The sequence below is a fragment of the Durotheca rogersii genome (genome assembly GCF_024521655.1).
Source record: "Durotheca rogersii strain YMJ 92031201 chromosome Unknown GGS23scaffold_1, whole genome shotgun sequence".
Taxonomy (NCBI): Eukaryota; Fungi; Ascomycota; class Sordariomycetes; order Xylariales; family Xylariaceae; genus Durotheca; species Durotheca rogersii.
Window position 1 is genome coordinate 2,230,420 of NW_026251232.1, and position 25,183 is coordinate 2,255,602.

Genomic DNA, 25,183 nt, shown 5'->3' on the forward strand with positions numbered 1-25,183 from the left:
ACAAGTGGTCCATGCTAGGAGGTAGGTAGGTACCTAATCGACGGCTCGAAGTTCATCTACCTTAGGTAGTTATACATACCTGGCAGGTATGGCCTGCTCGCCTGAAGCTGTTAGTAAGAGTGTCTTGAAAGTGGGGCATGCATCTACGATACTAAATACCTACCTACCTACCTACAGGATTGCCTACCTAGGTAAGTACCTAAGATAGGTACCTGACCTGACCTTACACATATGCCTCACAGCATGTTGGCCTGAACCCCACGGCCTTAGGGTGTGGCTGCTATGAGGTAGGAGGTATGTAGGCAGTACTTACCTAGGTCATGTACCTGAGTAGTGCCTGCGGTGTGTATAATGCTGGTAACCTACCTTTGAGGTTTCTGCCTCTAAGTGGATCTACGTACCTCCCAAGAGGTATATGCATAGAGACTAGATGTAGACCGAGGTAGAACCACATACATTAACGCAAGGTAGGGTAGCAGTCCGATACGCCATGTCGCCTGGGCATACGCGAGATCGTGCGGTACATTTGACATTTACACTTTTCATATACTTCTCAGGTACCTACGTATACATGGAGCGTCTTATTTGAGCCCTATTAAGGTACCTAGCCTACCTGATGGGCCCTATTACGTGCTCCATCCAGGGATTTTGGTTTTCAGCGCTCAACCAGCTTCGTTTTCTGCTTCCCGTCTCAGCTATTTAAGCTTGGCCGTTCTCTCTCTCTCTCGTCCACCTCCCGGACTTGTCTCCTAACTTGACGTCGTTCCGCTCTACTTAACTGTCACCTCTCCCTCTGCCCGCAGTCTGTGCCCTATTCTCACTTGCGCATCCAGCAAAGGTCCGTCTCCTCCCCGTAGCCCTTCCTTCCCGCCCTCACCCAATTGCTTCACTGTATTGAGTTTTACGTTGCTTCGCTTAGCAAGATCTACCCGTGTTCATTATTCGCAGGGTTTTGAGGGGCTGAACATTCCAGTACAGAGTCGGTTTTCTCAACTTCTCGATAAACACCAAGCAGAGACTACATATAAATCCTCGTCTCCCTTCCCAACCCGAAATCACCACCGCTACCATGGGTGTCACCAAGTTCATTATTCAACATGGCAGTGGCGCTCAGCCTAATGTTGGCCAGACTGTCACCATTGAATACACTGGATGGCTCAAGGACACCAGCAAGCCGGGTAACAAAGGCGACAAGTAAGTGTCGTGTCGACCCTTCTCCCCCCCCTTGTGCTGGCGGCTTCAAATCAGCCAAAGTCCCTTGGCATTGACGTAAGCGGTGCTTGATAGCAGGGATTTTGTAAAAAAGAATTTATTAAAAAGAGCTACTAACTAAATCCAACAGGTTTGACTCTTCTGTCGGTCGTGGTGACTTCGTCACGCAAATTGGCGTTGGCCAGGTCATCAAAGGTATCCGGTTCCCGCATGCATTGGCGGATGCCTTTCGACGAGCTGAGGCTGACAGTGATTCACTAACCATAGGATGGGACGAGGGTGTCGTTACCATGAAGGTCGGCGAGAAAGCCACTCTCGATATTACAAGGTATGATGCTATATGTCATATCATTCTTGGAGAACTTGTAGTAGGCTGACCAAGTGGGCTGTAGTGACTATGGCTACGGGTCGAGGTAGGCTTCTCTGCCATCCCCTATTGATATCGGGCTCCCGCAGAAGACATTTTCGTCATATGGAAGAAGAGTCCTACGTGTCCATTCCGACACCACTCCCTTCTCCCTTACTCACTAGCTAGCCCACCTAAATAATGCTCGGGGCTAACGCATTATTTAGGGGCTTCACCGGCCACATCCCTCCCAATGCTGACCTGATCTTGTAAGTACTTCTATTACTTAGCGTAAACATCCCCGCAGAGACATGTAACACGAGGCTAACAGTTGTATCGCAGCGATGTGTACCTCAAGAGCATCCAGTAAAGGATGATTGGCAACTGTTACTAGCATCGACGGAATCAGGTCTGGTCCATGCCGTCTAGAAAATGGGTATAGGGTAGGAGGTTCTCTCGTTTCGGTTAGATCTCGGCTACAGACAGCATAGGCTGGGGCAGGACCTGTGTGAGAGACACATATTAAACAATCATTGATCACTAGCTGGGCGATATTCTCGTTTGCTCTATTCTCGTGATACCAGGCCAAATTCATGGGATTAAATTTCCTAGCTAGGGACCTTTGTCTTTCCTGATATTACCGCCTCGACACACTAGGACCTTGAAGCCCCCCTTCTCTCTAGAAATATTTTCGCCGAGACCTATTGTCACTACAGATCGAGGCTCCCTACCGAATCTTGGTTTCACTGCAGGTGGCAGTTATCAACGCGAGCCTGCAACCACGCGTGACGATGCGGCTTCTTTTGCGTCAGCACTAGCTCTTGTGGGGGATATCGTTTGGCTACGATCATGCCTTGTTTTAACAAGTCAACCACGGGAAAACTAATGAAAACTGCCCAGCGCTTGGTGACATAGATTGCGGGAAGAGAGCGATGAGAGCGATGCGTACGAAGGCCGGCCCTCGCTTAGATATCCTGCCGCGAAGCGAGCTGGATCCGTCCATTGCACAATCTGAGACAGCATCATCCAGAAATCTGCAAGACAGGCTGCGATCGTCCGACGGGGCGATCGCCATTGTGACACTGTGCCTGCCTGCTCTCGAATGCTTCCGAGCCCTCTGGATCTGCGAAAAACCAGTTGCCTGGAACCGATCGGGCTCTCAAGATGACAGCATTCACGAAGTGCGGGATCACAGGTGAGTATTCCTAGGGTACACTCATCGACAGACTAGAGAGACTGATTTATCGCCTATTTATTCATTTATTATTAGTTCCTTTGGCTCTAAATCCACCATCGAACGAGAGGAGAGCAGCATAGGGATATTAAACCTCATTGGTACTTGCTTTGTCATCCTATACATCGTGTGGTGGAGTTTATGAGACTCCGGCATCACGTCACGTCAACTAATAACTTATCACCGATCAAACCTGGCATCGCATCTCCCTATTATGGCCGATCCCGATTTGGGCCACCCCTCGTGGCCTTTTTTCATGTTGACCCAAGGTGGCTAATACGCGTACCAAGTGTTTTTCATGAACTATGGCTTTGTAGGCCTTTGACGAGGAGCCTGTTTTAGATATGCCTTGGGGCTCTCGCACAAAGCTGGTCAATCAGTAGCTACGTATGCACACCGTTTCCGGCAATCCTGCTGCTGCTTTAGTATTGCTCTTCTTCCTTGGTCCCCACGCCTAGAACTCGAATATTACACTGAACATGTAATTACCGGGAAACCCCCGCACTGCCACCGAAGCTGCAGCCTCACTCGCCCATATCGTGTCGCCAATGGGGCCTAAAACTAAGCCGGGACGCCCCGAAGCAGGAGGATTGGGTCTCCTCGAGGAAGCTTTCCGCCCGGGCGTGCCCGAGCTGCGGAAGACGGCCTTTCTAACAGCCTACGAGATTCAAAAGCATTTTGCCCGAGATGGCCAGCAGAGATTCAAGTTCGAATGCATAGTGGGAATGGGACAGTATGGCGTTGCCTGCCGGATCCTGGAAAAGGAGCAACGAGGATTCTTCTTCAGGAGGCCGGAGAGGAGGTTTATCGTTAAGGTGGCCCTCGGCAACGACCCAGAGGTGGTTAACGCGCTCACTCACGAGATAGAGATGGTACAGGTGAGAATAGCCTGCATACGCGCGAACGGTCTCTCTTCAGCCCGACTCTACCCTGGAGACGGACATCGGGTTCGGCAGAATTGCGGGTTGGCCAGGCGAGGTTGAGAAAACGATATGTGCTCATACGGCTAACACGTACTTAGCGGTTAAGGGGGTCATCGCACGTCCTGCAACCCATCAAAATAACGCGCAACCCGCTGCTCGGGGCCCTCAAAGGCCCGAGCCTCATCGCCGAGTACATCGAGAACGGGCCCCTTGCCGACTTTCTAGACCTAGCTCTAGCCAAGAAGTTACCGCTACCCAACCGGTTGCTATGGAGGATATTCAACTGCTGTAAGTGGGCCGGGACAACTTATAAGCATAAGGAACGAAGAAAGACAGGGGCTTTGCTATGTTATGCGCATGCTGGGGGTGGTACACGGTCTAAGCCTCATGGTACTAACATGATGCTCTCCCCCAAGTGCTGCATTTTGTTATTGCCATGGCCTGGCCGGGACGGAACAGCGTATACCGAGGAGCCAAGAAAACGCAAATATACCATAACGACATGCATCTGGGGAACGGTAAGTGGCAATTATTCTCCCTTGCACATGGCCGGCCCTCCTCGCCTTCTTCCTAGGTTACATTACAAGACGGGTGGGGAGGTTTAGGAGGGAGGCGCCAGTATATGCTCCGCATCAACTGATGGACGACGGCTAACGAAATATGTGACCCCTTCCACTCGCACATCCATCTAGTCTTGATCGGTGATTTCGATAGTGACGAGCATGCCCTGGCCCCGATGCTGAAGCTGATAGATTTCGGACTATCCGGAGAGTCCTCCGCATCCCGTCCGTTCATGTAGGTGGAATAGACGGATATTCGCGTAGAGGGTAGGGCCCACGGCTGACACGCAACATATAATATAGGCAGGGCGCCAACCCGGCTGTTAGGCAGAATATATTTGATATCGGCATTGTAGGTTTTACATACTCTCACACCACCCCCTCGCCCTCCAAAACCACCCTCACTCTCACAAGCAAAAGAAGATCAAAGGAGATTCAGTCATTTTAAATGCGGTTCTGACCTAAATAATCCCTCTAACATAGATAATGGTTTGCCTCATAAGCGGCAGATGGAGCCCTAGCAAGGCGAGCATGGACATGCGTCTATACGGGCGCTCGTTGAGGATAGAATCGGCCGCAGTCGCACTCGCCTCGCCCCACCACTTTCCGGGCCTGGACGAGGACCTGTGCGGCCTCGTTATCGTGAGTATATTTCGAACGGCCATCTTTCCTCGGGGCCAGGTCCCGACCCTTCCCTTCCTCTTTCTCGCTTGCCACACGAGAGAGGAGGGATAGAAATACGGACAAGTGGCGTCGCTGACTTCTCGATTTAATAAAGTGGTGTTGCGCTAGCCACCCAGAGAATCGCCCCGAAATCGAGAACCTGTCCAACATCATCACGCACCAGCTTCACATCAAGACAGCTGCGGCGTACGTTGGCACGCTTGCGGAGGCCCGCGAGACCGACGCCGCCGTGGCCGAGTTCGTCCGCAACATCATGGTCCCCGGGCCGCGCCCTACTTCTAGCAGCTGATGGCTAGGCATCTAACGTTTTATTTTTGTTGTTGAATTTTTAATAATAAAAAAAGATAGAAGGGAAACTCGAGGGAATTTTTAGGCAAAATGACTAGACTGAAGACGGGTCTAAAAACTGCCTGTAGTGCGGCCGAAGTATCACGATAGGTACTTCGAGGAGTGCGCATTGTATCTTCTTCTAGTCGGCGAGGGAACCGAAGGAGGTAGCCCGGTTTAGCTTGTTGCCCGCGTGTCGGCCATGCAGTCTTTAACGGGCCATTCGGCGGTATCCTATGTCTTCGTGTTGAGAAACCTCTCTAGGTCCCCGAATTCACCGCTGTGCTTCATCATATCGTAGAATTGCCCCCTTGCCTCGTAGAGTTCTTTTGGACTGCCGTCTCTAGATAGCGTGTCTCGTTAGCTGGGGGCTCTTCCCTCGAATGTTCTACGGGGGGTGGTAGGACGATTATAATAGGTAAGAGAAGAAGCATGTACTCTAAAACCGAACCTGCGCTCATGACTACTACGCGGTCGTAGTCGATGATCGTCTTGAGGCGGTGGGCGATAGTGACTAGCGTCCTGTCTCGGCCGTTCTCGCTCAGTTCTTTTCGCAGGACCTCCTGTAACCCCCGATCTGTCTCATAATCCATCTACTCAAGTTAGTACTAGTTGGTTACAACTTCAGGTAAGAGAGATCGCTCAGAGGGAGAGACGGCCTGAAGATGACAGCATCCTGGGAAATACGTACGCTTGCAGTCGCCTCGTCGAGCAGCATCAGCTTACTCTTGCGTACTAGAGCTCTGCAAAGTGAGAGCACCTGCCGCTGGCCGTGGGAAAAGTTCTCGCCTTGTGGTTTCACTGCAGTTTCGAGAGCGATGCCTATGTCGTTTTGCAGTTCGCCGGAGGAGATGGCATTAGATTGTCCCCGACCGTTTCGCTCGCGTTCTCCGTCCTGATGGAACCGAAACGACGCAACCCCGCTGCAGTACTGCAAGGCCTTCTTCAGTGTCTCCGTGGGGACCTTTCCCGTTGGGTCAAGATTTGATTTAACATCGCCGTTGAACAACACTGCTTCTTGCGGTATAATTGTAAGTGCTTCTCGGAGCCTCCTACGTGGGAATTTCGCGATGTCAACCCCGTCAAAAATGATCTTGCCTGAAACGATGTTGGTGAAACGCAGCAAAGATAGGATCAACTGTAAATCGCGCTGCTTAGGACAAAGGGTTATTCTCGAGATATTAAGTGCTGTACACTTACAGTGCTCTTCCCAGATCCGGTCCGTCCGACGATTGCAACTCTCTCGCCGGCTGCAAATTTGAGGTTGATGCCCTTCAAAATTTCTGGTCCATCGGCATCGTACTTTATGGTTACGTTACAAAATTCAACCTCGCCGCTTGTTGGCCAATTCTCGGGCATCGTGGATTCCGGGTCATCGGAATAACTGCCAACATCTCCGTACTCGCTCGGCTTCTCTTCTGGTTCAGCAGCGGCATATTCACGAACTCGGTGAAACTTGACATCTTATGAGTACTGGCTTGTTTGTTATGGGGGCACCTCAGCAATCGACTCACGCTCTGTAGCTCAATCTCCAGCTCGTTCCCGTGCCTAACGAGCAAGAGTATGAGTTGGCTAAGTGTCTAAAACCCACGTTAGAAATCACGCCCCTTAAAATTAGTCGGCAATACTGTCTTACTGTAGCATTTGTCAACGAGAATCCAACGAGGCCGGCTGCCACAACTCCAGCTTTTGATACGGCAATAACCCCTGCGGCGACAGTAACTAGAGTGGTCATCATGTCGACCTTCAGGGCAACCCATCGATTACAGTTAAATTGAGCTTCGGTGGCCTTCTCATATACACGCATTTTGTCTGCCAACTTATCGCCGAAGATTTGGGCCATGTTTTCGCGTGCGCGAATCACGGGTAGACCAGCTAGGCTATCAGCAAACTGCGCAAACATCGGGGACTGCGACGACGATACAAGCCGCTTGACTGCAACGGCAGTTCTTGTGTACAGCTCCCCTGCAAAAACACCCACGGCGCAGCATGCTGCAGCGGGGACGATGAAAACCGGGAGCACGGAACCGACAGCTATGACCTGAAAGCAGAGCCGAGTGAGCATTTCGAAGCATGTCCGAAGCACTGCGACGTCAAAAAAGTTAGTCTCAAAAGAGCCAATTCGAGAGCTGTGGAGATGTGTAGGCTCCTATATAATAAGAGCGTCTTCTTGCACTGGGCCTCTTGGAAAAGCAACATAAATGGACGAGATATTCGCTGACGACGCCTGACTTACTCCCAGCCAAGGTTGTATCGATGGAATCCATGTCCCTGGAAAACCGGTTCACAATTCGGCCAACAGGGGTCACCTTATACCAAGAAAGGGGTACGCTCATGATGGCTTTCATCATATCGGTGTGTAGAGACCGGGCAGCAAACCAACCGCCGTTCTCATATGCAACATACGTAAGCCCACTGAAGAGTATATCCGTAATGCTCCATGCCGCGTAGATCCCAAGGTAGAAGGCAACGTTATACGCGTCGTCCCTCCCGTACGCATCTACCCAAACGGCGATCCATAATCCCGTTCCTACAAACGAAGCGGTAGAGAGGATACTCATGACGATAGCGAGCATGGCGTTGAATGAGCTGCCAAAAAGCCGCATATATTGGAAGACTGAGAGCATATATCATCAGCCCATTTGCCTTAGTGGAGGGAAGGGGTCGTGAACATTCGGTGGTGATTCTTACATTGTAAACGGGCGGTCGACCCAGTCCGAAGTGCCTCTTGAGTCACTTCATCTGGCCGTCTAGCATCGGCGTTTTTAACGTCACTGCTAGCGTTTATCCCGTTGGTTGAAGACCCGATGACTTTAGTCGTATGGGCCGCAGCCGCTTCCACAGTCACATCAAGATTGCCTTGATCGACAAGGACTTCATCTAGTACTACAGACTTCCGAATCACGCCGATGTTATGTTGGATTTCTTTCACGGAGCCATTATCTAGTACGATCGTGAGATCGGCCTGAGGCGCAACCCACGGCAGCTGAGTGACAAGAACAACAGTCCTTCCCTTAACTGTGGCACTTCAGGTTAGATAGTTTTGTCAAAAGAGACCTAGAGAAACGCGTAATACGAGACTTCTGAGTATACTCACGTAGTTCACCACAGAACGCCTCCCCCCATAATAATGCCGATGTTTTGGAATCCAGGGCCGAAAAAACGTCATCAAGTAGAATCACGGGAGCCCTCGAGTATAGCGCGCGCGCGAGGGCAACCCGAGACCTCTGGCCTCCCGAAAGTGAAGCCCCATTTTCCCCGACTTCGGTTTCGTCTCGGTCAGGAAACTCGTTCAAATCGGTCGGCAACCCGCAAGCGTTTATCACGCGTTCGTACCGCAGAGGCTCGAAGGGACTATTGAATAGGACGTTCTCACGGATTGTCTCGTTCTGTAGCCAGGGGCTCTGCGATGCGTAAGCAACATCCTTAGGACGAGTGACTGTGCCCCCCTCGAGGATGGTCTCGCCAAGCATCGAAAGAAGCAACGTCGACTTCCCGCTACCGCTCTGGCCCGTTACTACATTTAACCCGCCCTTAACGAAATTGATGGAAATATCTCTCAAAGCAAATGAGGCCTTCTGGCTACGTCTAAAAGTAGCATTGCTGATTTGAAGTGGGCCATCTGCATAGGAACGCAGCGGTGTGGCATGATGGAAAAACCGGTCTAAGCGTTTGAGGGAGACGCCCGCAGCCGTAATACCTCTCGATAGATTTGATGCCATCGACAGATTACGGCGAAGTGTTCTGACTAAAGTGATCGACGTGAAAGCGACGTCTGCCGTCAGTGGCGCCTTGCGAACAAGAGCATGTAGAGTGAACATGACGACCAGAGACATGGTCGGAATCGCTTCGGTGAGTTGACCAAGAGCAATATAACTAAAGTCTAGGTGGTTAGTACGTCCTTAGAATATGTGAGCGCTAGAGCCGGCTTACAGCATGTTCAAACCCCATATCTTTCTCTGCTCCTGCGTTCTAATCCCCCTAACCTTCTCGATGATAGCGTGCTCCCAAGAAAAGTATTTGACTGCCCTGATTGCGGTCAGATATTCGGAGATGACTGAAATTCTCGAGTCCTGTATTTTCTTCATGTCCCGCTGAATACCCACCATGCGTTGGCCGATTAGAACTGGAAGCGGGGATAACAATGCCATCATGGCGATGCCGACAAGAGCCGACCAATCTAATAGCTTATATAAGCCGATGAGGGATACGATCGACCCTGTTGTTACTCCGCAGCCGACGAGGACGATATCTCGACCCATCACGATAGCTTGGATGTCGGCGCCCATAAGGTTGGCTAAGCGTCCCGCTGAGGTAGTGTTCTGCTGGCCCACACCCTTGTCTTTGCCCGTGGTGGCAATTTCGGTGAAAACCTCGTCCTCTGGCTCCATCGATCCTATCGCTTTATAGTACAGTTCCTGCGTCAGGGCTGCTCTGACGCGCACAACTAAGCGAGTTGAAGTGAAGCTGTACTGCTGAAAGCACACGGACCGGGACAGAGGGCCTACGAATAGCAGCAGCAGCCAGACAGAAGGCCGAAAGGGAGAGGCGTCGGGATTGGATAGATATACAAGCAGCTTATACGTCGCGAACGGTGCTATCATCTCGAAAAGGAAAGACAGCGAGATCCAGCTGCCCATGGCCAGGAGTTCCGTGGGTAGGAACCGCACCAAAGTCCAAAATGTGGAGATTCCCTTTCGTCGCGCCTCTAATATCTTGGGAAGGAGGATCAGTGGCTCGTCGTACCATGGAAGCTTGGGGAGCTCGTCCAGAGTCATCTGCCGGCGCATGCCCCTTAACATGAGGGGTGTAAGCCATTCATAAGTCACATAATACTCCAGCCAGCTGCAAGTTTCCTCGGGCGATGGTTCTTGAGCCGATACCTTCTTGGTGTCGACGAGGTGTGACGACGGAGGAATCCACTCCCTTCGCGTAGCGAAAGCCGCAAAGACGGTAGCAGCCAGGGTAGATATTGCGCATATGATCATGGGGCTCATATGCCTCTCATGACCCGTATCAATGTAGGGAAGAAGCTCCGCTATCGCGAGGGAGAGCAGAGTGCCGACAAGGGTAAAGTTGACGTGGTGAAGGGCGACGTGCCTCCACTCAATATCATTCACAAGACGCGAGAAGCCGAGGACAAAGGCGTAAGTTAGAGCAATAGCATCGGCCAATCTACCATCTCCGCGGCTCGCCGCGACGACCGTGAAAGCCAGCGAGGTAGCCCGTAGGACCTGGTTGCACATCTCGGCAGGAAATGGTATCGGAGACGGGTTGCCCTCGAGCCCAGAGGTGTAAAGACGATTCAATCCATATCTGCAGAGGAGAATGACAGATAGGCCGAGGACAAAAACCTGCGGGTAGCCATTCCTAGCAACCCCGGAGGCAATGCGAACCCATTCGAGGCCAGGAGCGCTGTTGAGTCACGTTAGCTAGTGCGCCGGGCATGCAATCGTTTGAGATCGAGCGTACCTTGCCCACTCGTCCTCACTCTTGAGAATAAAGAGCGACTGGGTTTGAAGAGGCAGAGCGCCCCAGTCGGGACCTTTTAGAATTGATTGATCCATCATCCCTCATGGTTAGGTCTAAACAAACCATCTAGATGAGAGTACGACGGTTAGTCGGTAAGCAGGAGTGCCAGGCAGAAGGACAACTTGTTACTCGGTTAATTACGTGCTCGGGACCAGGACCAACACCGCAAGGATGATGGCAAATTCAGGGGATAAACCATGCCAAGCCGGGAGGGCAACGCCAATCAGTGCCTCAACCTGGGGGTGCGATGAGGACTCAGCGCTACCGGCGGAATTACTCACCTCAGGCGTATTATTTATCCATCGTGACAACGCTCTCATATAGTGGCTCCCGTCTATCTCTTATCAACGGCAACCATACTGAGACGATTATCGTGCTCATGTCTTCGGGATTGAGTGGTATAACGTGAGCGTGATAAGCATTATGAAATGACATTCTAGGTGGTGTTTTACCCTTTCTCCCTCTTTAGGCCTATCCTCTTAATCCCCCCCCGTCGCCGTTGAAGAAAGACACTACTATGTAGCTGTCTCTTAACGAAGATATCGGTTCATCTGGATGCAAGAGAATGACCATAGCGCATCCGCGATGGAAACCTGATGACTATCCGATCTCCGAGTTTCGGCCCGCAAGGGGGGGGGGGGATTATTACTCGCATCGGAATAAGATTAGTAGCCACTTCCAAGCGAATGCGGAGTGGCTCGTGTAATCACCTTCTTGTTTCCACCGCTTTCACACCTGTCCTCCACTAAATAAAACCTCATGCCGTGCTAACTGTCATATGTACTCGGCAGGTGGTGCCTGGAGTATCATGAACTCAGGTATTCAACGCTATCGAGCTGTTAGACGCATCTGACGATACGGGGAATTAATCCTGGTATTCTCGCCATTTGATCATCCTATCCTTCAAGTCTAGGATCTCGCCGTCGACAACAAACGTGCCGTCGCCGCGGTGATGAAACATCCTCCCGCCTTCTCCAGGCTTCTTACTCGGGTTCAGCCAAGCCTTGACGGGCTTCACAACCCACATCGAGTACTTGCTAACCATCTTAGTGTCCTCGACCACGCACTCGATGTTGGCGATGACGTCGGGTCCACCCACGAGCGGCGCCTTCACCTTCGCGGCTGGGAGCGCGTCAAGCCCGAAACGCTGCCATTTGTCGGTGCGGCCGCCGACGCCCCCATCCTCCGCACCGTCGTCGTTGTCGGAAGCGGAGCAGTTCCCGACGTCGACGACTACGCCAGCCATCTCTACGTCGGGAATGGCTAGGACACACTCGCGCTGCTTCTTGAGCGCCGCGAAGGACGCATCCCAGGGCCCCAGGTAGATACCGATTAAAGGCGGGGATTCATGTTGCATCACCATGTGGAAGCCCATAGTCATGACGTTGTGCGTCGAGTCAGCTAGCGAACCCGTCGTGACTAGCAACACAGGGCCGGGCTCGATGAGCCGGTAGACCTTGGATGGGGGATATGGTTCGAAGCCGTGATGGCGGTTGTCGTTGTTGCTTGGCGGCTTCTCCGCCTCGCTACCGGCCTGGCGTTTCGAAGGTGGAGGCGCGGCCTCGCCTCGTTCCTTCGGGAGCTTTCGCTTCGGGCCCATGTGGAATTCTGCACCACTAGACTCTGCCTTGAGGTAGTAACCGAAAGACGCCGGAGCGCGCAAGTGGCCTGGCGATTGGCTGCGGTTGGTATATCTTAGGTAAAGGCAACGGGGCGGTCCGACACGGATGAGTCTGCGACAGCTGGTCCGGAGGCGATCTAGGAGACACGCCATAGACGAGAAGCGACAGCTCTCTTCGGACGCAATGCGCAACGCCGATATTAAGCCCGCGCAGGGGGCGGTTGGATAATTATTGCTTTTGCATGAGCGGCAAAAGTGTTATTTCCGTGATTTTACAGCACGTATTTCCGGATACTTCAGTACCTTCCTAGGTACCTACCTAACCTCCTTCAATACTTGATCTTCCATCTGGGCAGTTACTCGTCAGACCGAGATATCTTAGGGTATCTGGGTACCTAGGTACGTATACCCGTTATCAAAAGTACATCTTTGGCGCCTCTTCATGCCTCTCAGGGGCACTGAATTGCTGGGTTATTACTTTACTACACGTACCTTTAGGAGGTGCTTGGTATACGCGTAGGCAGGGTTGAAAAAAAAAGTTTAAGTTTTTAAGTTAAGTTAAGTTTTTTTAAGTTAAGTTAAGTTAAGTTTCCATTTTCAAAAACTTAAGTTAAGTTAAGTTAAGTTAAGTTTTTAAAAAAAATTTTTAAGTTAAGTTAAGTTTTTAATTGTTTAAGTTAAGTTAAGTTTAAGTTAAGTTTTAAGTTTTTTTAAGTTTTTTTAAGTTTTTCTAAGTTTTTTTCTTTTGAAAATTCTATACTTTTAACGTATATTTATAAAACTTTAGCGTAAAATATGTAAAAAAAAATAATTTTATAATTATATTAAATTTAAAATAAAATCACGTAATTAAATATTTAATAAATATTATATAAAAAAAATTTTTTTTTTACCTATTAATACGTAATTTAGAAACTTGAAAAAAAATTTTAAGTTTTTTTAAGTTTTTTTAAGTTTTTTTAAGTTAAGTTAAGTTAAGTTAAGTTTTTAGAAAAATTTCTTAAGTTAAGTTAAGTTTCTATTTTCAAAAACTTTTTTAAGTCAAGTTAAGTTTTCATTTTTAAAAACTTAAGTTAAGTTAAGTTAAGTTTCGTTAAAACTTAACTTAAAAACTTTTTTTTACAACCCTGCGCGTAGGTACATAAAGGAGTCGCACTAATTTTACGTGTCTGATAGCTTAGATGGCACCTGTACGGGCACCTCCTCCTAATCTCTAGTAGGAGGTGGGTACCTTCATACATCGGTCTCCTCTTAGGTGCTCAGCTCCTAGGGTACAGGTACCTTGAAGTTCTCTCGGTTTAAATTAGGAGGTACCTCTTATACGGAGGTCTCAGATCAGCCCAACTAGTCCCCTGTACCTCACCCCAACCTCTAACCGGATTAGGAGATTTTGCCGAGCTTTTTCCCTGTCAACCAAACTTTATCCCTATTTCGTACAAGGGTCACTAAATTCTCCTTTCTAACCACCGTACGAACGTGCACTTCATTTATTCTTTTTCGCGATTAAAAGTTACCCTAAAAGCATTTAATAAACAATTAACTAATTAGTGGTGGTGGTAGTGGTTTGGTGGTGCAGTTGACTTGGTGGTGCAGTTGACTTGGTAGTGGTGGCAGTGGTGGCGGTGGTAGAGGCTTAAGTAATCAAAAGGATCTCACCCCAACCAACTAGTGGAGTAAGGTCGTAGGAAAGAGCCAATAGAATCTTCAGGAAGCCGTGACCCGCTTTGGGGTGAGGTTCAGGGGACTAGTTGGGCTGATCTGTAGACTCCTTATACGACATGTTTTGTCTGTTCCAGGAGCTTCCGACTACGTTATGTGACTCATCAAACTACCTCCCTCTTCATTCTCCAGTAAGCGAATAGGAGACTCTTATGAGTCTTACCTCTACACCTTCACCTACTCGTCATGTCATATGATACAGGATTGCTATTGTTTATTGCGATATCGATAAACACGCTCAGTGCCGGGCACACATCCCACACTCAGCTATGGCTTCCAACCATGGCTGGAAAGTAGAGGTGACCCCCCTTGGGACAATTCGCCTGTTGCTTAGGCCGATCGTTGCCCATTTCTTGTCGACTTTAGCTGAAGGTATTGCTGATGCTCTCGAATTCTGGGACAGCTCATCCCTTGGGATCACCAGAATCCCGACCATGTCGAGAGGCTATACGACCAACGTGTCGCCTGCGGATGGCGATCTGACGAAGTGCCCTTGGTAAGCGCGCGTGCGGCATCGTCTCCCACCTCTCATATAACGGCTCTGGACAACAAACGCATCGTCTCACTTGACCACTAGCGTGCCGTGACACTTCCAACACCCTAGAGTTGGCGTAGAAATTTTCTGTAAATAGAAATCTCTGACCTCGGGAATTGTAGTGGGTAGAGAGTGCGAAAAAAGGCGGAAAGATATTCTTTTGGATTGTAAGTTTTCTTTAGAACCATCCAGTTACCCAACACGACTAACAACGGGAGGTAGGTCCTCTCGGATGCCCTCCCGGATCGGGAGCGGGTGGTTCAAAAATTCGTCAAGGCGAGTCCAAGGGTATGTATGTTACGGGTAGATACCCGCGCGCGGGCACTTGAGCTCACAGGTTGCATAAAGGAGTCAGCTTCGTTGCGAGATACGGCGGCAGAGGTTCGGCTCGTCCCGCGCCAGCCAACCATGAGGGGTTTCAACCCCATTGGCCACGTGGCTCTCGATATTCACACACCTAAAGAAGATATGGAATTAGGTCTTCCAGCCGTCGGGACAGTCTGGATTCACCAACTATACATATCACACACGCTGCAGGGAGGTGGGTTCGGCGTCGGGACTATGTCTAAGATCGAGGCGCTGGCGGCAGCAGAACCAATAAATGCGCATTTAGCGGCTTTGGATACCGTATCGAGGGAGGTGCATATGGATCCTGAGAAGCGGACTGTCCTGTACGGGGAGGGACGTCTTCCCCCTCCGAGGGTGAGTTGTCGTCGTGATATTGATCCTGACTGAAGCGGTGCTGAATTTCGTCGGGGTGTAGGTTTCCACCGAGGAATGGTATATCAGGCTAGGGTATGAGCCATTTAGACGAAAAGCCGGCGGCTATATATGGGCCTCAAAGGATGGCGCCGACATCCCTAGTAAGTAAACCTACGTAGCCCCGGCAGCTCCACGGAGATCGCGTATCTGTGCCCCTTACCTCCCTTCTGCCCTACCCGAGACCTCTACTTGATGAGATGATAAATGGTATAAGGTCGTCCTCCGTATTTTTTTTTACATAACTGTTGACTTCTTACTAACGCCGGATGCTGTAGTGGACCTTGTGTATATGAAAAAATCGCTTGGATGATGGGTAGATTCGGATTGCGACCATTGGACACATGGCTGTACCTTGATAGTCCAGATCAGAGTCGTTCCATCCTACTAGACCGAAGTTAGCCTCGCAATGGATTGGTTGACCTCGGCTCGTAGGAGCAGGGAATGATGTGACCATACCTTGCCTCCCATCGGTGTTCCGACTTTCACATCTCACGGCGTCTAGAATCGCGTCTAGCAGAGGCGATTGGAGTGAGGTGGCTCGATGGCGCGATGAACAACAGAGGGTACGCAGCGGTCGTGAGACGCAACCTGTATGTTCCCCAAGAAGGTCCATGAGACGGCAAGTACCTGGGCTTTCTGATGCCCAACGTTTACGGGGACTTAAACGCCATCGTGTAAATGGTAGCAGGGTAGTATTGCGTCGGGAAGAATAGTTTCATCTGCTTGCTGCGAAGAATAGTGAATAACAGCTGGCCATTTCATGATGGCTCAACGGCTTGACGGCACGCAATGTCGAGAAGCACATGCAAGACAAGTCATCGAAGGAGGAGGATGTGAGGCGACCTGTCAGACAACTCAGCCCAGGGAGAAGCTAGGAGGGGGATTGGCGGAGGGGCAGAAGTCGTGTGGAGAGAAGAGGGGGAGGGGGGGACGGATGAGTGTTGGCCAGCATAGGGCTGTTGAAGAGCGCCTAGTTCAAATAGGAGGAGAGGGCGTGTACGGATGTTGGATGTGAGATACGTAGGGAGATGTGCATGCCATACACACACACACGCCTACCCGCCTACACCCTGCATACTACGTTAGGTAGTATGGATGTGTTCAGAGCGGACGTGTACGAGTGCATAGGTAGGTAGTTGGAGGCATATGGAGATATGGATCTCTGTGCCGTGCCGTACATGGCTTTTGCTCGGGCTATAGGCGAGTAAGGCTACCTGGAAGTACGGAAGGGTTCGAGGGGGGGAAATCCGGGGATGGGGGGTTTGACGTGGGTGACGTGGGTGACGTGGGTGACGTGGGTGACGTGACCCCATGCCCCAGCAACGTGCGCGAGGGCCAGTGGGAAAGCACGAGCCAACACGGACGGCGCACAGACCTTAGGTACCTAAGTGCTCTGCGCCCCGCTAGTCGACTCCAGCCACGCGCAAGTCACTGGACAACGTGTGCAGGAACGGAACGCGACTTCGCTTGCCTTCAACTTCGGACGAGGCTTCCTACACATCCTCCGTCGGACCTTCCAAACACCCCCTTCCGACCATCCCCACCAAGTCGACCCAAACCCGCCTATTCCTCGCCTTCCTTTCCTCCTCTGTCGCCCTCCATCCTCCTTTCGCTATTACAATTATTGGGCCGTCGTCGTCCACCCTGCTTGAACGCCTCGAGACTCGACGTTGCGACCCAACCTCGTTGTCGCATTGGGCAGGATGGCGGCATAATACATAATAGTCCAGCTTTACCTCTCGTCCACCCGTTTGTGCTTGCACCTGTGGTCGAACAAGTCTGGATTGGACCACAGCCAATATCGCAGTCCATTGAACGCGTACCGGCCGCTGTGAGAGCTTACGAAGAAGTAAACAGCCCTCTCCCCCCTGCCTATCTGCTTATGTGCCTGTCCTTCCGAAACATCAACAAATCGACTCTCATCCAGATGCCACCTAACTTCTTCCTGAAGCAGTCGAAAAACAAGATGCAGGCCTGGGTTACCAGCAGCGGGGTTGCGAACGGCCAAGGGGCTCCCGCCATCCCGGGTTCAGGGCCGGCATATGATAGCTCGAACCATTTCCAGAAGCGCCACGTTTATCTACCGCAACCAGCGCCTCCAACGGTCCAAGCCGCCCAGGTACCGCAACTGATGCAAACATCGCAAACATCTCAGAAATCCCCCCCGCGATCCCGCGCACCTATCATCAACGCGAACGCTGGCCGGGCGGCCGCGGTTACAGCAGCGCGCATACCTCTCCCTAGCAGCCGGACTGGTCACACCCGAGATGCGTCAGCCAACATGCCACGAACAAGGTCGATGGCCTCGGAACCCGTCCAGTCTCCCCAGAGGCCAGTGCCGTTCTGGGAGGGTTCGACCGCGGAGGGCTCCATGTTTAGCGATTCCGCTAGCAACGCTGACGCGAGCACGGCAGTCACCTCGATGTATCGGATGCCGTTTCGGGCGCCCTCTTACCAAAGAGGAAGCACCCCACACCCTGGCCCTATCGCGAAGAAGGGCGTTAATGCTCCAGACCAGCATCCCCCATTTATCATTGGCCCGACTGGTATCATAGACGTGGTGGGAGCTCCGCTGACCAGAAGTGCGTCAACCCCCGACGCCAGGAAACACCACCGCGGTCGCCTGAAGGGAACGTCTTCCCCGGAACCTGACGACTCAGAGGACAGCCCGTATCAGACGAGCCCAGAAAGGACACCCTCTGCGAAGCGACTCCACCATCCCAAACCATTGGCTTTGCTTGCCGGTCGTCGAGGTTCCTTCTCCGAAAGAGCTGCTTATTCTCAAGGAGACAACGTCATATCCCCACCCCCCAACCGAGCGCCACAGGGCCCCAGCAACGATGCAGATGAAGTGCGATCCGAACATTCCGTACACCTGAAAACCAAGACGCAGGAGCCCCACAGGTCGACCATTTTTGCTGATACCGACACTCCTATGGTTAGCCAGCGCGACGAGTCGGAGACCGAGAGCGTCGATCCGCAGCCTACCCCCAAGCCGGTTGCCAAGCCCAAGCCTCAGGTCAGTCGGCAACTCTTTGCTAAGGGCAGCAGGGCCCGACTGGGCGGGCTAGGCGGCCTTCATGAGAGCCCGATGCCTCGTCCATCAGCAGAGAGACGTAGCTCAAACCCTAAAAGGCGCCATTACGAGCTAGACTACGACGACGGCGCATTGGCATCGATGGACTATGCTGAATTGAGGAGAGAGGTGTTCGACTTCGACCCAGCTCAAGCAGAAGCGCAATCAGCAATTGGCCCCCCTCGAGGCACGTTACCGGAAAAACTCCGTCATTTCATAGATAAGGACCAAGCGAGCCAGATGGAATTCTTTACCAAGATGCCTGTAAACGACTGGGAGTCCTCAGGCGATTGGTTTCTAGAAAGGTTCGGTGAGATCGTGCAACGATTCAAAGACGCCCGCCAGGCGAAACGCTCCATGGTGGCGAGGTTCGAACATGAGATCGCGGAGCGGGGCGAGGCCGTGAGGAATAAGATACAGGGAATCGATCACACCCTTTCCGAATTGAAAAGCGAGGGCGAGGGTATGATGTCGGGCAAGGAGTTCGATTGACGGCGAGCTTTGCGACGGTACAGGAACTCCCTCGCACGACGGGACCCTCGCGCCTGGTGGTTTTTTCCTCCCTCGATGCGCTTGGGCCTCAGCCAGCGGCTGCGGAACAATCGAGAAATCCCGTAGTAGTTTAGGTGTTGAGGATTGGTACGGTTACGCTGCATGGTGTTGGGGCGTGGCATTTGCTCTCCTAGACAAGCTCCTATCCTGTTTTCTTTCTTCGGGGCGCACAAGGATATCACCGGATTGTGATGCCAAGGGAAACCACCTGGTAAGATACCCATTTGCTCTCACATATTAAAGGAAAATTGTCTGCTTGACTTTTCTATCTCTGCCAACAACTAATCTCAGCTGACATCCTGGCTTACCCGGGAACAAGCCACTCCTCAGCTTGTCGGAGAATAGCTCATAGGCGGGATAATAAGCATCAACAAATTTGACGACTTGGGCGTCGGTCATACCCGTCCCTTTTTGACTTCGCAGCATTATTTCCTGCTCTAACCTCCAGTCGTAGACCCATTGGGTATCTTCGGCGTCGATGTGGATGAATGCATCGAACATGTCCGTGATGGCGTCGTAGTCCCGAAGGCGGTCGTTTATGAAAGTCAGGTGGTCTAGAGGATGTCGGTGCAGCGTTCGGCTCGGCGCATCCCTTTTCTGGGATACCTCGGCGGGGGCGAGCGGCCGGAAACCAACGCACCAGCCCTCGAAGATGACGATGCGAATTCTAGGCTGCCCCGGTTCGTTGACCGTCTCCCACTGGGACTCCGAAACTCTGTCACCCTGGCCCGAATAAGCCGACTTGTCGTACTGGGGGACTTTGACCTGCTGGCCGTGATTCAAAGCTGTGAAGAAATCTCGAGCTAGTTGCACGTCGTGGGTACCTAAACAGGCGATCTCGTTAGGAACCAGCATCGAAGTAGTTTCCGCTTGAGCAAGAAACGGTACTCGTACCTGGTTCGCCCCGAACCTGGACCAGCGAGTTCCCCGGGTGGGACTCTGCAAGCGCCTTCTGATCTTGACGCGTCAGGTAGAAGTCGTCGATGCTGCAAACCAGGGTTTGCAGACCCTCCCCTTCTTGTAGTTTGGAGGCGAGGGCTCTAACCAGGGTTGTCTTGCCGGCGCCCTGGACACCGTTGAGCCCGATGACGAAGGGCCTCGTCTGGTTGGTCGCGTTGTGGACCTTGAGGCGCTCGAGTATGAAAGGGATGCATATGGGGCTCTTGTCGTCGATGATCTGTGTTCCCGACATCTCAGCCAGGTCCTCCAATCGATTATCACGTAGGTATCGAGTTCATCTGGCGAAATATGCGGGCTCCGTATAGGTCGGGACAGGCTCGTTCGGTTGGGCGACGGGTTGAGATCTTGCTAATCGCGTTGCTCTTGTGATCGGCTGGATTGCGGCTGCAGGTACCTACAGGGACCATTCGGGTATTCGGGTATTGCCATTCCACGGGGAGGGAGCTCGATGGGACCCGGCCGTCTGTTGCCAATGTACACAGCCACACGGGAAATGCGCTGGCGGTACTTACGGAACTGTCTGCATGGCTGGAGTATTTATATGCCTAGCGTGTTATCCGACTCCAACCTGCGTGGAATTTGCGGAGACGGGGGGAAAATGCGGGGAGGCAATGAGAGCTACAGGACGCCTCGACCTTCCGCAGTGCAATCTTACCGTACCCGACGTGGCAGAGGCGTTAGAAGAATAGTACTTGTCAGCCCTCACCGTCTATCACGTGGAGTGAGAGGTCAATTGCCCGTCCGTCCCACGTCATATTCGCGTATTCTTACACGCACCCTTACAGGCACGGAATCCTCTGCGATGGCGACGCTAGGAAGCGTGCAAAGACAAGAAGAGGTTGAGAGACGACGGCATTGGCACGTGAACGTTGGAGGAGCGTGGGGAAGCAGGGGAAGCAACCGCAATCACCTCTGTATCTAGGTACGTACGTAGGTACGTAGCGGCTTAGGATGGGGTTTGGGGGTACCATGTAAAGGGCAGGTTTGAGGGATTGTAGTAGGTAGTCATACGTAGGTACCTTAGGTACCTAGTTAACTACCTTAGAAGTACCTTCGCATCTGGGGTTAAGTCCGACCTCCCGGCAGGTGGTAAGCGGCCTGCTCGGCACGGCGGTTTGTTGGATCTGTCCGTCACAGCTTAGGTTAGGTAGAGGTACCTAGCTAGGTAGGTAGGAGGCGGTTACCTGCTAGGTACCTAGTTACCTGTTATCAGGCAGCTTCGGCATGTGAACGGCAGCTGGCTGCCTTTCCTTTCCTTTCCTCTCCTACCTGCGTAACCTGTGTACAGTACCTACATCGATGCAGGGTCGGCCTGGGCGCCCACCTATAGGTAGGTATGTACGTACCGTAGGTACTTACTTACGTAGAAGGTTGCAGCAATAATCTGGGGCCCCTCGGCATTCTTGCCAGCTTATTCCCAAGCTGCCTCGGCTGAATGGTCGGAGGTCAAAAGCGGCACATTGGCACGTCCGTAATGACCACATGTTTACAACCCCCGATTGACAAGCTCTTTATTGCCTGCGACTACTACTACCCGAGTCCCGCCTCTCGTGATAGCTCCTCCTGTCGTGTCCTAGGAGCCTCCCCGATCATCAACCAGAGAGATCTCCTATACATTGCCCTTACCCGCTCTCTCTTCTCCCGTCCCTTTCCTTTTCCTTGCTCCACCCATCCTCTCCTTAATACCTCCGTCGCCGACACCAGATCGTCCGCATCATGTCAGCGGAATTGCGCTTTGACGACCAAGTCGTCGTCGTCACCGGTGCCGGTGGCGGCCTGGGTAAGGCCTATGCCACCTTTTTCGCTTCGAGAGGAGCTAAGGTGGTCGTCAACGACCTGGGCGGATCATTTAAGGGCGAAGGCCAGTCGAGCAAGGTAAGGAAGGATGCGACCGCCTGTTCGACTCTATCTCCGCCGGCCAATTCGACGGCGCAGCTCGGTACTCGTATCGAACATGATTGCTAACCTGTTTGTTGCGACACGTCTAGGCCGCCGATGTAGTGGTCGACGAGATCAAGGCCGCTGGCGGCACAGCCGTCGCCAACTACGATAGCGTCGAGCATGGCGAGAAGATCATTGAGACCGCCATCAAGGCATTCGGCCGAGTTGACGTCCTCCTCAACAACGCTGGCATTCTCCGGGATATCAGTTTCAAGAACATGACGGATCAGGACTGGGACCTGGTCATGAAGGTACACGTCAAGGGTACCTACAAGTGCGCTCGCGCAGCCTGGCCATACTTCCGTAAGCAGAAGTACGGTCGTGTCATCAACACCGCGTCGGCCGCCGGCTTGTTCGGCAGCTTCGGCCAGGCCAACTATTCTGCAGCAAAGCTCGCCATGGTCGGGTTTACCGAGACCCTCGCTAAGGAGGGCATCAAGTACAATATCATCTCCAACGCCATTGCTCCTATCGCTGCGAGCCGCATGACCGAAACCGTCATGCCTCCGGACGTCCTGGAAAACCTAAGGCCCGAATGGGTGGTCCCGCTTGTTGCCGTTCTAGTGCACAAGTCCAATACCAAAGAGACCGGTGGCATTTTCGAAGTCGGTGGCGGCCATGTCGCTAAGATCAGGTGGGAAAGATCGAGCGGTCTTCTCCTCAAGGCGGACGATACCTACACGCCGGGCGCTATCCTCAAGAAATGGGACAAGGTTGTCGATTTCTCGAACCCTCAGTACCCCACTGGTACTAACGACTTCCTCGGTCTTCTTGAGGAATCCTTGAAGCTGGGCCCGAATGACCAGGGGGAGAAGCTAGATTTTACTGGTCGAGTTGCCCTAGTTACGGGTGGCGGCGCCGGCATTGGCCGAGCCTATTGTCTTGCATTCGCTAAGCATGGTGCATCGGTTGTCGTTAACGACTTGGTCAATCCTGATGATGTTGTGAATGAGATCAAGAAGCTTGGTGGCAAGGCTGCTGGTGTCAAGGCATCCTCCGAAGAAGGCGAGAAGGTCGTAAAAGCCGCCGTCGACGCTTTTGGCCGTCTCGACATCATCGTAAACAATGCTGGTATCCTTCGGGACAAGGCTTTTAGCAATATGGACGACAGCCTTTGGGACCCCGTGCTAAACGTGCATCTGCGAAGCACGTATAAGATTACCAAAGCTGCCTGGCCCATCCTCTTGAAGCAGAAGTACGGACGTATCATCAATACCACCTCAACCAGCGGCATCTACGGCAACTTCGGTCAGGCTAACTATGCAGCGGCGGTAAGTGATGGGAGCTGGAAACCCGTGACGATGTGTAGTATACTAACGAACCGCAGAAAGCTGGTATTCTCGGCTTCTCACGCACGGTTGCCCTCGAAGGTGCCAAGTACAACATCTACTGCAACACAATTGCCCCTAACGCAGGAACGGCCATGACGCGCACCATTCTACCCGAGGAGCTAGTGCAGGCCTTCAAGCCCGACTATATCGCCCCTCTTGTCCTTGCCCTTAGCAGCGACAAAGTTCCCAAGAACCCCACGGGCTACTTATACGAGGTTGGCAGCGGTTGGTGCGGCCGGACAAGGTGGCAGCGCTCTGGTGGTGTTGGTTTCCCTGTGGATGTGAAGCTGGTCCCCGAAGAGGTCGCCAAGAACTGGAGCAAGATCGTCGACTTCGACGACGGTCGAGCAGACCACCCGGAGAAAGCCCAGGATTCGGTTGCAAAGGTCATGGAGAATATAAGCAACAAACGAGGGGCATCCAAGGTATGATTGGCCTCTCTTTCCGACGTTACACTCCCAAACTATCTTGTGTATGTCTACACACATATATAGATACAGATATAATATATATGCATCTGTATTATGCAACACTCTAGTCTAGCATACGAACGTTGGGCGTTAACAAACATCTGCATAGAAGGTGGCCGGGGGCAACCAATATCTTGAGGCCCAGAAGAAAGCTCTAGCTGCCGAGTCGCCAGCGACCGAGTTCGCCTACACGGATCGTGATAGTATGCTATACAACCTTGGTGTTGGTGCCAAGAGAACCGAGCTAGCTTATGTGTTCGAGGGTGCCGAGGACTTCCAGGTTCTGCCGACCTTCGGCGTGATTCCCCAGTTCGACGCCGCCATGCCCTTCAACTTTGACGAGGTTGTGCCCAATTTCTCGCCTATGATGCTTCTGCATGGCGAACAGTACCTCGAAATTAAGAAATACCCGATTCCGACGGCAGCCAAGACGCGCAACTTGGCGAAGCTAATCGAGGTGGTGGATAAGGGCAACGCGGCAGTGCTGAAGAGCGGCGTGACAACAGTCAACGCCGAGACTGGCGAGGAGCTATTCTATAACGAAGCGACCGTATTCCTGCGGGGCTGTGGAGGCTTTGGTGGCCAAAAGAAACCCGCAGATCGCGGCGCCGCGACAGCTGCGAACGCGCCGCCTAAGAGGCACCCTGATGTTGTCGTTGAGAGCCCCACGACCGAAGAGCAGGCTGCTGTCTACCGGCTCAGTGGAGACTACAAGTAAGTTACATACCCCTACCCTACTTTTCTCTGGAACTCAGTTGCTAACGCATCTCGCTTAACCCAGCCCCCTGCACATTGACCCCAACTTCGCTAAGATGGGGGGTTTCAAGGTACCAATCTTGCACGGGCTATGCTTTATGGGTATCGCGTCCAAAGCCGTATACGAGAAATTTGGGCCGTTCAAGAATATCAAGGTGCGTTTCTCCGGCACGGTACTGCCCGGACAGACCATCGTCACGGAGATGTGGAAGGAGGGCAACGGCAAAAAGGTCATCTTCCAGTCCAAGGTGAAGGAGACCGGAAAACTCGCCATCTCGGGCGCAGCCGCGGAGCTCGTTGACAAGGATGCCGAAGGGCAGAATAGCAAGTTATGAGATATGGATATGTACGTGTGCGGACTACGGGACGGCTTGAAACGATGTAAAGGGCATGCTTATTCTGCATAGGAGTTGAAAGTGGTAGTCTTCCCTTCCCCCTCGCTTTTGAATAATATTTGTACCTATATATTGGCTGTTTTACCTATTTGAGAATCCAGTGTAGATGGAGCCCGGCCCCTTTTTATGCCTGCGAGTAGTAGCCTTCCAAGTCGATATATAATTTTGGATACTGTTTAGGAACTCTGTACAAGTGAACGGACAACCGAAAGCACCCGCCCCTTTTGTGGGCGAGTAAGTACTTCGT

The 25,183-nt window shown here is 52.1% G+C and overlaps 8 protein-coding genes across 8 annotated transcripts; 5 read left to right on the plus strand and 3 right to left on the minus strand.

The window, feature by feature from the left end:
• Window positions 1–1,069: 1,069 nt before the first annotated feature.
• On the plus strand, window positions 1,070–1,928 carry GGS23DRAFT_592214 (FK506-binding protein 1B; the record flags this gene model as incomplete). The annotated part of the gene is made up of 6 exons (XM_051517851.1): window positions 1,070–1,194; window positions 1,343–1,407; window positions 1,480–1,540; window positions 1,605–1,625; window positions 1,786–1,827; window positions 1,901–1,928. 6 exons carry the CDS (start codon window positions 1,070–1,072, stop codon window positions 1,926–1,928), a joined length of 342 nt encoding a protein of 113 aa, XP_051377147.1.
• A 1,211-nt stretch (window positions 1,929–3,139) lies between these two features.
• On the plus strand, window positions 3,140–5,412 carry GGS23DRAFT_30076 (kinase-like domain-containing protein). Its single transcript, XM_051512720.1, has 7 exons — window positions 3,140–3,670; window positions 3,814–4,003; window positions 4,132–4,233; window positions 4,408–4,510; window positions 4,579–4,627; window positions 4,759–4,917; window positions 5,054–5,412. Exons 1-7 carry the CDS (start codon window positions 3,341–3,343, stop codon window positions 5,246–5,248), a joined length of 1,128 nt encoding a protein of 375 aa, XP_051377148.1. The 5' UTR covers window positions 3,140–3,340; the 3' UTR covers window positions 5,249–5,412.
• Window positions 5,413–5,520: 108 nt separating this feature from the next.
• Window positions 5,521–10,853, minus strand: GGS23DRAFT_592216 (ABC transporter; the record flags this gene model as incomplete). Its single annotated transcript, XM_051517852.1, has 11 exons — window positions 5,521–5,629; window positions 5,725–5,879; window positions 5,978–6,424; window positions 6,487–6,741; window positions 6,801–6,866; window positions 6,923–7,371; window positions 7,523–7,903; window positions 7,978–8,304; window positions 8,384–9,162; window positions 9,220–10,701; window positions 10,759–10,853. The coding sequence occupies 11 exons, from the start codon at window positions 10,851–10,853 to the stop codon at window positions 5,521–5,523; spliced, it is 4,545 nt and encodes a 1,514-aa protein (XP_051377149.1).
• An 830-nt stretch (window positions 10,854–11,683) lies between these two features.
• GGS23DRAFT_592217 (uncharacterized protein) lies at window positions 11,684–12,418 on the minus strand (the record flags this gene model as incomplete). The annotated part of the gene is made up of 1 exon (XM_051517853.1): window positions 11,684–12,418. One exon carries the CDS (start codon window positions 12,416–12,418, stop codon window positions 11,684–11,686), a length of 735 nt encoding a protein of 244 aa, XP_051377150.1.
• A 1,794-nt stretch (window positions 12,419–14,212) lies between these two features.
• GGS23DRAFT_30907 (uncharacterized protein) lies at window positions 14,213–15,588 on the plus strand. The gene is made up of 6 exons (XM_051512781.1): window positions 14,213–14,457; window positions 14,562–14,654; window positions 14,816–14,860; window positions 14,916–14,981; window positions 15,042–15,395; window positions 15,457–15,588. The coding sequence occupies exons 1-6, from the start codon at window positions 14,428–14,430 to the stop codon at window positions 15,562–15,564; spliced, it is 696 nt and encodes a 231-aa protein (XP_051377151.1). The 5' UTR covers window positions 14,213–14,427; the 3' UTR covers window positions 15,565–15,588.
• A 1,794-nt stretch (window positions 15,589–17,382) lies between these two features.
• On the plus strand, window positions 17,383–19,023 carry GGS23DRAFT_592219 (extracellular mutant protein 11-domain-containing protein; the record flags this gene model as incomplete). The annotated part of the gene is made up of 1 exon (XM_051517854.1): window positions 17,383–19,023. One exon carries the CDS (start codon window positions 17,383–17,385, stop codon window positions 19,021–19,023), a length of 1,641 nt encoding a protein of 546 aa, XP_051377152.1.
• Window positions 19,024–19,171: 148 nt separating this feature from the next.
• On the minus strand, window positions 19,172–20,383 carry GGS23DRAFT_30920 (P-loop containing nucleoside triphosphate hydrolase protein). The gene is made up of 2 exons (XM_051512784.1): window positions 19,978–20,383; window positions 19,172–19,907 (listed from the first exon to the last, which is right to left on the minus strand). Exons 1-2 carry the CDS (start codon window positions 20,273–20,275, stop codon window positions 19,321–19,323), a joined length of 885 nt encoding a protein of 294 aa, XP_051377153.1. The 5' UTR covers window positions 20,276–20,383; the 3' UTR covers window positions 19,172–19,320.
• A 937-nt stretch (window positions 20,384–21,320) lies between these two features.
• On the plus strand, window positions 21,321–25,120 carry GGS23DRAFT_545547 (NAD(P)-binding protein). Its single transcript, XM_051514983.1, has 5 exons — window positions 21,321–21,918; window positions 22,032–23,255; window positions 23,312–23,740; window positions 23,895–24,499; window positions 24,567–25,120. Exons 1-5 carry the CDS (start codon window positions 21,760–21,762, stop codon window positions 24,874–24,876), a joined length of 2,727 nt encoding a protein of 908 aa, XP_051377154.1. The 5' UTR covers window positions 21,321–21,759; the 3' UTR covers window positions 24,877–25,120.
• The last annotated feature ends 63 nt before the right edge of the window (window positions 25,121–25,183 follow it).

What these genes read in the sequence shown, in the direction of transcription:
- GGS23DRAFT_30076 (XM_051512720.1), top strand. Translation starts at nt 3,341, where the DNA reads ATGGGGCCTAAAACTAAGCCGGGACGCCCCGAAGCAGGAGGATTGGGT. An exon ending in TCCGCATCCCGTCCGTTCAT is followed by an intron (nt 4,511 to 4,578) that starts GTAGGTGGAATA and finishes CATATAATATAG; the next exon opens with GCAGGGCGCCAACCCGGCTG. An exon ending in ATATATTTGATATCGGCATT is followed by an intron (nt 4,628 to 4,758) that starts GTAGGTTTTACA and finishes CCTCTAACATAG; the next exon opens with ATAATGGTTTGCCTCATAAG.
- GGS23DRAFT_30907 (XM_051512781.1), top strand. Translation starts at nt 14,428, where the DNA reads ATGGCTTCCAACCATGGCTGGAAAGTAGAG. An exon ending in GATCTGACGAAGTGCCCTTG is followed by an intron (nt 14,655 to 14,815) that starts GTAAGCGCGCGT and finishes CGGGAATTGTAG; the next exon opens with TGGGTAGAGAGTGCGAAAAA. An exon ending in GACGTCTTCCCCCTCCGAGG is followed by an intron (nt 15,396 to 15,456) that starts GTGAGTTGTCGT and finishes GTCGGGGTGTAG; the next exon opens with GTTTCCACCGAGGAATGGTA.
- GGS23DRAFT_30920 (XM_051512784.1), bottom strand. Translation starts at nt 20,275, where the DNA reads ATGTCGGGAACACAGATCATCGACGACAAGAGCCCCATATGCATCCCT. An exon ending in CCAGGTTCGGGGCGAACCAG is followed by an intron (nt 19,908 to 19,977) that starts GTACGAGTACCG and finishes TCGCCTGTTTAG; the next exon opens with GTACCCACGACGTGCAACTA.
- GGS23DRAFT_545547 (XM_051514983.1), top strand. Translation starts at nt 21,760, where the DNA reads ATGTCAGCGGAATTGCGCTTTGACGACCAAGTCGTCGTCGTCACCGGT. An exon ending in GCGAAGGCCAGTCGAGCAAG is followed by an intron (nt 21,919 to 22,031) that starts GTAAGGAAGGAT and finishes CGACACGTCTAG; the next exon opens with GCCGCCGATGTAGTGGTCGA. An exon ending in ACAAACGAGGGGCATCCAAG is followed by an intron (nt 23,741 to 23,894) that starts GTATGATTGGCC and finishes ACATCTGCATAG; the next exon opens with AAGGTGGCCGGGGGCAACCA.